The sequence below is a fragment of the Bufo bufo genome, chromosome 1 (genome assembly GCF_905171765.1).
Source record: "Bufo bufo chromosome 1, aBufBuf1.1, whole genome shotgun sequence".
In the NCBI taxonomy this organism is placed as follows: domain Eukaryota; kingdom Metazoa; phylum Chordata; class Amphibia; order Anura; family Bufonidae; genus Bufo; species Bufo bufo.
Window position 1 is genome coordinate 48,123,007 of NC_053389.1, and position 12,030 is coordinate 48,135,036.

The following is a 12,030-nucleotide window of genomic DNA, read 5'->3' on the forward strand; positions in this document are numbered from 1 at the left end:
ACTTCAAGAGATAGGTTGAGGCTAAGGCTTAAAAAGGAGTGGGCACTCCAATAAATAAAAAAGAGATGCTGAGGATTGTGAGGGAGTGGGCACTCCTAGAGATAGCAGAGGGTCTTAAAGCAGTGAGCACTCCAGGCAGAAAGGATGAGGGTCCTGAAGAAGTGAGCACTCAAAGGGACAGCAGAGAGGTAGAGGGTCAGGGTGGAGTGGGCACTCCAAGAGCAGAAAGGCTGAGGGTCCTTAAGGAGTGGGCACTTCAGGCAGAGAGGTTGAGGGTCCTGAACAAGTGAGTACTCCCAAGAAGTGGCAGACAGGATGAGGGTTATGCAGGGGGCACTCTAAGAGACAGGTTGAGGGTCACAAAGGAGTTGGGCACTCAAAGAGACAGCAGAGAGGTCAGGGTCAGAATGGAGGGGACACTCCAAGAGCAGAGAGGCTGAGGGTCCTGAAGCAGTGGGCACTCTTCGCAGAGAGGCTGAGGGACCTGAAGCAGTGGGCACTCCAGGCAGAGAGGCTGAGGGTCCTGAAGCAGTGGGCACTCTAGGCAGAGAGGCTAAGGGTGGTGAAGCAGTGGGCACTCCAGGCAGAGAGGCTGAGGGTCCTGAAGCAGTGGGCACTCTAGGCAGAGAGGCTAAGGGTGGTGAAGCAGTGGGCACTCCAGGCAGAGAGGCTGAGGGTCCTGAAGGAGTGGGCACTCCAGGCAGAGAGGCTGAGGGACCTGAAGCAGTGGGCACTCTAGGCAGAGAGGCTGAGGGTGGTGAAGCAGTGGGCACTCCAGGCAGAGAGACTGAGGGTCCTGAATGAGTGGGCACTCTAGGCAGAGAGGCTGAGGGTGGTGAAGCAGTGGGCACTCCATGAGGTCAGGGCTGAGTGATGGATGTAGGGCAGTGAGCACTCCACAAGACGGCAGAGGGGTGGGTGATGGAGAGAGGGGAGTGGGCACTCCATGAGACGGGCTGGCTGGGGAGGGGATGGAGGAGGAGGGAGCAGTGAGCGGCTGGAGGAGCAGTTGATGCCAGGCTGTGGCTGCTGCAGGCAGTGAGGACTGAGCCGCCGAGCTCAGGCTCATACACTCGGGCGCCGCCGCTTTTCTCACCCGTCGGGTGAGGGCTTCTTTCAGGGAATGCGCCCGCAGCGTCGCAGGGCTCCGGGAATGGCCGGTTTGCACTCAGGCGTGTGAAGCAGATGGAGGCACCGGGGTCGGCATGGGAGTGATGAGCTGCCCCGGGCTCAGCGCCCTGCTGTTGCCCCTTTTGCACCTGGCACTGGGTAAGTAGCCCCCGCACAGGGGCGCTATGTGCAGCCCGTACTTTAACTGTCCTGCCACTTGCAGCTGCTGGAAATAGAGATAACTATCAGCCTCTTTATATGTCCTGCACCCCAAAGTGTGTGCCCCCCTGGATCTCCCTGTGCCCATACCGAATACATGTCAGTAACCTGTGCCTTTGTGTGGGTGACCCCTACATGTCTGTAACTTGTATACGTCTGTGTGCACCCCTACATGCCTGGACCCCTGTATATGTCTGTGTGCACCCCTACATGCCTGGACCCCTGTATATGTCTGTGTGCCCCCCTACATGCCTGGACCCCTGTATATGTCTGTGTGCACCCCTACATGCTTGTACCCCTGTATATGTCTGTGTGCCCCCCTACATGCTTGTACCCCTGTATATGTCTGTGTGCACCCCTACATGCCTGTACTCCTGTATATGTCTGTGTGCACCCCTACATGCCTGGACCCCTGTATATGTCTGTGTGCACCCCTACATGCCTGTACTCCTGTATATGTCTGTGTGCCCCCCTACATGCCTGGACCCCTGTATATGTCTGTGTGCACCCCTACATGCCTGGACCCCTGTATATGTCTGTGTGCCCCCCTACATGCCTGTACTCCTGTATATGTCTGTGTGCCCCCCTACATGCTTGTACCCCTGTATATGTCTGTGTGCACCCCTACATGCCTGTACTCCTGTATATGTCTGTGTGCACCCCTACATGCCTGGACCCCTGTATATGTCTGTGTGCACCCCTACATGCCTGTACTCCTGTATATGTCTGTGTGCACCCCTACATGCCTGGACCCCTGTATATGTCTGTGTGCACCCCTACATGCCTGGACCCCTGTATATGTCTGTGTGCACCCCTACATGCCTGTACTACTGTATATGTCTGTGTGCACCCCTACATGCCTGTACTACTGTATATGTCTGTGTGCCCCCCTACATGCCTGTACTCCTGTATGTGTCTGTGTGCACCCCTACATGCCTGTACTACTGTATATGTCTGTGTGCACCCCTACATGCCTGGACCCCTGTATATGTCTGTGTGCACCCCTACATGCCTGGACCCCTGTATATGTCTGTGTGCCCCCCTACATGCCTGTACTCCTGTATATGTCTGTGTGCCCCCCTACATGCCTGTACTCCTGTATATGTCTGTGTGCACCCCTACATGCCTGGACCCCTGTATATGTCTGTGTGCACCCCTACATGCCTGTACTCCTGTATATGTCTGTGTGCCCCCCTACATGCCTGTACTCCTGTATATGTCTGTGTGCCCCCCTACATGCCTGGACCCCTGTATATGTCTGTGTGCACCCCTACATGCCTGTACTCCTGTATATGTCTGTGTGCCCCCCTACATGCCTGTACTCCTGTATATGTCTGTGTGCCCCCCTACATGCCTGTACTCCTGTATGTGTCTGTGTGCACCCCTACATGCCTGTACTCCTGTATATGTCTGTGTGCACCCCTACATGCCTGTACTCCTGTATATGTCTGTGTGCCCCCCTACATGCTTGTACTCCTGTATATGTCTGTGTGCCCCCCTACATGCCTGTACTCCTGTATATGTCTGTGTGCACCCCTACATGCCTGTACTCCTGTATATGTCTGTGTGCCCCCCTACATGCCTGTACCCCTGTATATGTCTGTGTGCCCCCCTACATGCCTGGACCCCTGTATATGTCTGTGTGCACCCCTACATGCCTGTACTCCTGTATGTGTCTGTGTGCACCCCTACATGCCTGTACCCCTGTATATGTCTGTGTGCCCCCCTACATGCCTGTACTACTGTATATGTCTGTGTGCCCCCCTACATGCCTGGACCCCTGTATATGTCTGTGTGCCCCCCTACATGCCTGGACCCCTGTATATGTCTGTGTGCACCCCTACATGCCTGGACCCCTGTATATGTCTGTGTGCACCCCTACATGCCTGTACCCCTGTATATGTCTGTGTGCCCCCCTACATGCCTGGACCCCTGTATATGTCTGTGTGCACCCCTACATGCCTGGACCCCTGTATATGTCTGTGTGCACCCCTACATGCCTGTACTCCTGTATATGTCTGTGTGCCCCCCTACATGCCTGTACTTCTGTATATGTCTGTGTGCACCCCTACATGCCTGGACCCCTGTATATGTCTGTGTGCCCCCCTACATGCCTGTACTCCTGTATATGCCTGTGTGCACCCCTACATGCCTGGACCCCTGTATATGTCTGTGTGCACCCCTGTATATGTCTGTGTGCCCCCCTACATGCCTGCACCCCTGTATATGTCTGTGTGCCCCCCTACATGCCTGTACCCCTGTATATGTCTGTGTGCACCCCTACATGCCTGTACCCCTGTATATGTCTGTGTGCCCCCCTACATGCTTGTACCCCTGTATATGTCTGTGTGCCCCCCTACATGCCTGTACCCCTGTATATGTCTGTGTGCACCCCTACATGCCTGTACCCCTGCATATGTCTGTGTGCACCCCTACATGCCTGTACCCCTGTATATGTCTGTGTGCCCCCCTACATGCCTGTACCCCTGTATACGTCTGTGTGCACCCCTACATGCCTGGACCCCTGTATACGTCTGTGTGCACCCCTACATGCCTGTACTCCTGTATACGTCTGTGTGCACCCCTACATGCCTGGACCCCTGTATATGTCTGTGTGCCCCCCTACATGCCTGGACCCCTGTATATGTCTGTGTGCACCCCTACATGCCTGTACCCCTGTATATGTCTGTGTGCACCCCTACATGCTTGTACTCCTGTATATGTCTGTGTGCCCCCCCTACATGCCTGGACCCCTGTATATGTCTGTGTGCCCCCCTACATGCCTGGACCCCTGTATATGTCTGTGTGCACCCCTACATGCCTGGACCCCTGTATATGTCTGTGTGCACCCCTACATGCCTGTACCCCTGTATATGTCTGTGTGCCCCCCTACATGCCTGGACCCCTGTATATGTCTGTGTGCACCCCTACATGCCTGTACCCCTGTATATGTCTGTGTGCCCCCCTACATGCCTGGACCCCTGTATATGTCTGTGTGCCCCCCTACATGCCTGGACCCCTGTATACGTCTGTGTGCCCCCCTACATGCCTGTACCCCTGTATACGTCTGTGTGCCCCCCTACATGCCTGTACCCCTGTATACGTCTGTGTGCACCCCTACATGCCTGTACCCCTGTATACGTCTGTGTGCACCCCTACATGCCTGTACCCCTGTATATGTCTGTGTGCACCCCTACATGCCTGTACCCCTGTATATGTCTGTGTGCACCCCTACATGCCTGGACCCCTGTATATGTCTGTGTGCACCCCTACATGCCTGTACTCCTGTATATGTCTGTGTGCCCCCCTACATGCCTGTACTCCTGTATATGTCTGTGTGCACCCCTACATGCCTGTACCCCTGTATACGTCTGTGTGCACCCCTACATGCCTGTACTCCTGTATATGTCTGTGTGCACCCCTACATGCCTGTACCCCTGTATATGTCTGTGTGCACCCCTACATGCCTGGACCCCTGTATATGTCTGTGTGCCCCCCTACATGCCTGTACTCCTGTATATGTCTGTGTGCCCCCCTACATGCTTGTACCCCTGTATATGTCTGTGTGCACCCCTACATGCCTGTACCCCTGTATACGTCTGTGTGCACCCCTACATGCCTGGACCCCTGTATATGTCTGTGTGCCCCCCTACATGCCTGTACTCCTGTATATGTCTGTGTGCCCCCCTACATGCTTGTACCCCTGTATATGTCTGTGTGCACCCCTACATGCCTGTACCCCTGTATACGTCTGTGTGCACCCCTACATGCCTGTACTCCTGTATATGTCTGTGTGCCCCCCTACATGCCTGTACTCCTGTATACGTCTGTGTGCACCCCTACATGCCTGTACTCCTGTATACGTCTGTGTGCACCCCTACATGCCTGTACTCCTGTATACGTCTGTGTGCACCCCTACATGCCTGTACTCCTGTATACGTCTGTGTGCCCCCCTACATGCCTGGACCCCTGTATATGTCTGTGTGCACCCCTACATGCCTGTACTCCTGTATACGTCTGTGTGCACCCCTACATGCCTGTACTCCTGTATACGTCTGTGTGCACCCCTACATGCCTGTACTCCTGTATACGTCTGTGTGCACCCCTACATGCCTGTACCCCTGTATATGTCTGTGTGCCCCCCTACATGCCTGTACTCTTGACTCTGTGCATCCCTCTATACCTATGGATGTGCACCCTATATCTTCTCTTGGATGAGGAGTTTGGAATGTTTGGCGTTCTAATAAGGAGCAGTTCCTTCTTCATTCCCTCTTCATTCCTCTCCTTCATTCCTCCTTTATTCCCTCTCTCTTATGCCTCTCCTGTCCTGGGATCAGTCTCTGGATTAGATCCTTCCTTCTGGATATCTTTTGGTTCTTCCGCTTGTTACATTGTTGATACTTTGTATCTATATGGATCTGCTCACTGCAATATTTGGTTACATTATTTATGAAGCGTCGTCTGATACAATAATCTGTATGTGATATCTATAGGCATCTGCCTCCTATTCCAGCCCACGTATTATAACGTACAGAGTTACCCTGTATCTCAGACCAATGTATATGTAAATGTTCTTGCAGCTTGGAGGCAGCCCTGGTGTCTTACCCTCTTCTATTTCCCAGTATTGCACTATTCTGTCCTTATATGTCGGCTGCTTCTATATTTTTAGCCTTCCATGCTATCACACAGTCTTTGGGGGTGTCTTTCCTCATGTCACCTATTCTGTAGACGCCTCTCCAGAGCAGCTCTCGGTGCTGGGATCATAGCCATATATATTATGATATACATTACGTCCTGTACCATCTCTCTGTATATCAGGCTTGCACACTTTAGTCTCCTTTCACACTGGCGTTTTGGCTTTCCGTTTGTGAGATCCATTCAGGGCTCTCAACAAGCGCTCCAAAACGGATCACTTTGCATTCGAATGCATTCTGAATGGAAAAGGATCCGCTCAGTTTGCATCAGCTCAGTCTCCATTCCGCTTTGGAGACGGACACCAAAACGCTGCTTGCAGCGTTTTGGTGTCCGTCTGATGAAACTGAGCCAAACGGATCCGTCCTGGCACACAATGTAAGTCAATGGGGACGGATCCGTTTTCACTGACACAATCTGGCACAATAGAAAACGGATCCGTCCTCCGTTGACTTTCAATGGTGTTCAAGACGGATCCGTCTTGGCTATGTTAAAGATAATACAAACGGATCCGTTCTGAACGGATGCAGACGGTTGTATTATCAGAACGAATCCGCACAAAACGTGAGTGTGAAAGTAGCCTTATACTGTACATTGCATTTCCCATGCCATTCCTTTTCTAACCCCCTACATTTTGTCCTGATATTCAGCTGCATCCACTTACTCCACTGTTGTAACCTAGTTTCTGCTAAGAAAATGTCAATTGCGCCGTTTTAGAATAGACGTATATGGCTCCTGTCATGACTGAGGTGTATTTAGATTTTTCATCATGAGGGAGCAGTGTGGCTTGAAGTTCTCACTGTCCTAATCCTGTCAATGCACTTAAAGTGCTCATCATGACTGTGCAAGCGGGTTCTCAATGATGATTTGATGGTACATATAGGGTCTCTGTCATGATATGATGGTCAGTATGTGGTTTATGTAGGGACCCTGCCATGATATCATGCTGCCTCTAGGTTCTCTGTCATGATATAACGGTACATATATGCTTTACGCCTGTACATGTAGACTTTCTGCCACAATGCGAAAGCAGATGTACGTGTCATAATATAACCTTGCATGTAGGTCCTCTGTCTGTCTCTGTTTAACCTGAGATGACAGGGTTCCTATATCATGATATACAATGTGTGTATATTTACCATTTTCCTTTTTGGCATACTAGAGTATATTGTCTTTACAATTGGTATATAGTAGGATTGCCTTTTTTGGCAATATCTTATATATTTATGGTACAGTATGTAAATCTTTCTTCTGTCATGATACATAGTATGAGTAGATTCTACATCTACATATCTACATATAGATTCTACATATCTTTGTGATATACTCAGTATACTGTATGCACATTCCTTCTGTGTACATGGTCTATATCGTGATATACTCAGTATACTCTATGTACATTCCTCCTGTGTATGATGTTCTATATCATGACATACTCAGTATACTGTATGTACATTCCTCCTGTGTATGGTGTTCTCTATCGTGATATACTCATTATATATACCTTCCTCCTGCGTTCGGTGGTCTCTATCATGATATATTAATTATATGTACATTCTGCTTGTGTGTGGTGGTGTCTATCGTAATATACTTATAATATATACATTCCGCCTGTGTCCGATGGTCTCTATCGTGATATGCTCAGTATATGTATATTTCGCCTGTCTGCGGTGGTCTCTATCGTGATATACTCAGTATATGTACATTCTGCCTGTATGCGGTGGTCTCTATCGTGATATAGTCATTATATATACATTTCTCCTGTATTTGGTGGTCTCTATCGTGATATGCTCTGCTCAGTATATGTACATTCCGCCTGTATGTGGTGGTCTCTATCGTGATATGCTCAGTATATGTACATTCCTGCTGTATGCGATGGTCTCTGTCGTGATATGCTCACTATATGCACATTCTTCCTCTGTGCGGTGGTCTCTATTATGATATACTCAGTATCTATATTCCTCCTGTGTGTGGTGGTCTCTATCATGATATACTCATCATATGTACATTCCGTCTGTATTCGGTGGTCTGTATCCTGATGTGCTCAGTATATATACATTCCTCCAGTATGCGGTGGTCTCTATCGTGATATGCTCACTATATATACATTACTGCTGTGTGTGGTGGTCTCTATCGTGATATACTCAGTATATATACATTCCTGCTGTATGTGGCGGTCTCTATAGTAATATACTCAGTATATATACATTCCTGCTGTGTGCGTTGGTCTCTATCGTGACATGCTTGGTATATATACATTCCTGCTGTATGCAGTGGTCTCTATCGTGACATGCTCGGTATATATACATTCCTGCTGTGTGCGGTGGTCTCTATGGTGATATGCTCAGTATATATATGCATTCCTCCTGTATACGGTGGTCTCTATCGTGATATGCTCAGTATATATACATACTTCCTGTATGCGGTGGTCTCTATCGTGATATACTCAGTATATGTACATTCCTGCTGTGTGCGGTGGTCTCTATCGTGATATGCTCATTATATATATATATATATATATATATATATATATACATTCCTCCTGTATGAGGTGGTCTATATCGTGATATGCTCAGTATATATACATTCCTCCTGTATGCGGTGGTCTCTATGGCGATATGCTCAGTATATGTACATTCCTCCTGTGTGCGGTGGTCTCTATCGTGATATGCTCAGTATATATATACATTCCTCCTGTATGCGGTGGTCTCTATCGCGATATGCTCAGTATATGTACATTCCTCCTGTATGCGGTGGTCTCTATCGCGATATGCTCAGTATTTATATATTCCTCCTGTATGCGGTAGTCTTTATCGTGATATGCTCAGTATATATACATTCCTCCCTTATGCGGGGGTCTCTATCGCGATATGCTCAGTATATGTACATTCCTCCTGTATGCGGTGGTCTCTATCGCAATATGCTCAGTATATATACATTCCTCCTGTATGCGGTGGTCTCTATCGCGATATGTACTGTACATTCCTTTCTGTATTCTGTTAGTCTTTGTCAGTCCAGCTCAGTCTCTCTTTCGCTTCTCTGAACAATCTCCTCTTTGTAGGCTCCCGGTTTCCTCTCGCTCTCTGTGCAGGATCATGTCTCCCCCTTCTGCCTCCTTTCTCCTCTTTAGATTGATTTTATTTTCTTGTTTGGTTAGATCCTCCGCTTCTCCTGCACACACTGGGGCTCCTGTACCAGGAGCTGTTGTCACTGTGGACATCCACATATCTGATTGTCACAGGAATGAATGACATTCTGCATTAAAAGCCTATATTGGGGGGTGGGGGATAAACTGGAGGCTCAGAATAGTCTAAAGATTCGGGGTTGCGTCCACTGTGTTCCCCAGGTAACTGGTCTTTAACTTGTGTCTCTTAATGGACTGGAGATGTCGTAGCGGCTGATTAACTGCCTCTCAGTGACCGAACCCATCATGAAATGGCTCGACCAGTGTAATGCAAATAAAGCAGAATCTGTATACTGAGATCTGCAACTCTCTAAAATATCTTGTGCTGCAGGTCCTTCCCATTTTCAACATCTCTTCTAGCTGTCAGTGAATGAAAGAGTCTGAAAATCTGAGCTGCAGAGAATCTAATACAACAAATACTTTCTGCTGCTGATTTTGTTGCAAACCCATCGACAACTTCATGGATCAAAGTGAAAAACTGCTAAATTGTTACCCTATTCGAATTGGTTTGAATGTCTGCACCTTGGGCCTGAAACCCATTTTTTTCAACTACTGTACTTGTGAATGGGATTTAAAAATTCCCTATCCACGGTATGTATTATGTAGTGCTGCAGAATTTTAGTGTGGAATTTGCATTAAAAATCTGATACAAGTCCTTGACGTGGCCATAAAAAATGTGATGAGGAATTGAAACCCAAAGTAGTTACAAAGTTGCAGAACTTTTCGCTATGCACTAGTTTGCTCACCACCGTGCCTCTTTTTGAGAGGTCGTAATGAGATGTGTAATAGCTGGTAGCCCTGGTGGGGCTTTTAAAAGGATGGAAACCTTTAGGATGCAGATGTCTGGAGCTGTGGGTATAGAAGCTAGCCCCCATACAATGGATAATACTAGTGACATTACCAACGCCAAAGCAAATTCTTTTTACATTAAGTCACATTTATAACTCCATCCAATCTCTATCCGTAGACAACCAATGCTGCCCAGTCCACTTTGTGTCCCACGACCCCACACACTTATAGTGGCCCTTAATGCCTCTCCACCCAATAGTGATGCCCTCCTAGTGTCCTTCAGACAAGAATGATGCTTCCAAACAGTATGATGCCCCTTTAGTGCCTGTCAGACAGTAATGATGTCCCTACACAGTGTGATGCCCCTTTAGTATCATCAGTTTCAGACTGGTGGGGGGTCTAACCCCTAACAATCAGGTGTTTTGGGCCCCTTTAGTGCCCCTTAGACAGTAATGATGCCCCAACACAGTATGATGCCCCTTTAGTGCCCCTTAGACAGTAATGATGCCCAAAACAGTATGATGCCCCTTTAGTGCCCCTTATACAGTAATGATGCCCCAACACAGTATGATGCCCCTTTAGTGCCCCTTAGACAGTAATGATGCCCCAACACAGTATGATGCCCCTTTAGTGCCCCTTAGACAGTAATGATGCCCCAACACAGTATGATGCCCCTTTAGTGCCCCTCAGATGGTAATGATGCCCAACACAGTATGATGCCCCTTTAGTGCCCCTCAGACAGTAATGATGCCCCAACACAGTATGGTGCCCCTTTAGTGCCCCTCAGATGGTAATGATGCCCAACACAGTATGATGCCCCTTTAGTGCCCCTCAGACAGTAATGATGCCCCAACACAGTACGATTCCCCTTTAGTGCCCCTCAGACGGTAATGATGCCCCAACACAGTACGATTCCCCTTTAGTGCCCCTCAGACGGTAATGATGCCCCAACACAGTATGATGCCCCTTTAGTATTATCAGTTTCAGACCGGTGGGGGTCTGACCTCTAACCATCAGCTGTTTTGGGCAGCATTGGCTCCAGAAACAATATAGTGTACAGAGTGGAAGCAGAAGGCTGCATACACTGTATAGTTTCTGAAGCCGGCATACTGTAAGTGGGGGCTAACGTGCAGTACCCCAACACGGCCACTACACAGTGTACGGAGCCTTCTGCCTTCAGCTGCATACACTGTGTGGTTTCCAGCACTATGGCAGCTTGAAACAGCTGATCAGTGTAGGTGCCAAGTGTCAGACCCCCACCGATCTGATATTGATGACTTCTGCTAAACAAAGATCAATATCTGGAACCCAGTCAACCCCTTTAAGTGTCCCACACAGTGTGAGCCCCCACATCCATAGTATTATGCCCCATAAGTACCCCCACACACAGTATGTACTTCCAAAATGCATACTCACATTCCCACGGTGCACCTTGCTGTCTATGGTTGGAATGATGACATCACTGCATTTTGCCTGCCTGCGCCAAACCACTAGTGGATCAGAGAGCTGACGACTCCTTCTTCACCATTGTATTCAGCTGCATCTGCCTCCTGCGGAGGCAGAAAGAGTTGAAGTTGGGGCATTCATCAGCCTTCCAGAGACTGTGGGGCAGAGCTTGAAATTCAGGACTGTTCTGCTAGATCCTGGGAGTCTCATCTTGTGCCCATGGGAGATTCTTCTGCATGGATCTATTCTGTACCCAAAAATTAAAAAAGGGAAATTATTGGAGGAGCAGGGCTGGGCTTTAGTAAAACAAAGGAAATCATCACAGATTTTATTTTTTTGTTCAAAAATTTTAAAAGCAACATTATTTGCTGATTATTTTAAAATAAATATCTTCATAGGGAGCAAAGCTTCCTTTATCTAACACATAGCACCAAAATTCCAGCTGCTGGAAGCCACCACTAGGGGGAGCTTAGGCACTTGCAGAACATATTGAACTCAGTAATAACACAGTAAGGACGGGTTCTCATTGTTTGCACTGTCGACAGAACTATTTTTTTCCGTCATGTATAACGGAACCAAACGGAACCGTT

The 12,030-nt window shown here is 48.6% G+C and overlaps 1 protein-coding gene across 3 annotated transcripts in view; it reads left to right on the forward strand.

Annotated features, from left to right (window-relative positions):
• Nucleotides 1-1,030: 1,030 nt before the first annotated feature.
• Nucleotides 1,031-12,030, forward strand: part of IGSF21 (immunoglobin superfamily member 21) — a 511,660-nt gene continuing 500,660 nt past the window's right edge. For all 3 annotated transcript variants that reach the window (XM_040423085.1, XM_040423101.1, XM_040423094.1), the window contains exon 1: nt 1,031-1,269. In XM_040423085.1, the coding sequence (XP_040279019.1) occupies nt 1,206-1,269 (64 nt within the window). In that variant the 5' untranslated portion in view covers nt 1,031-1,205. The remainder of the gene's footprint in view (nt 1,270-12,030) is intronic.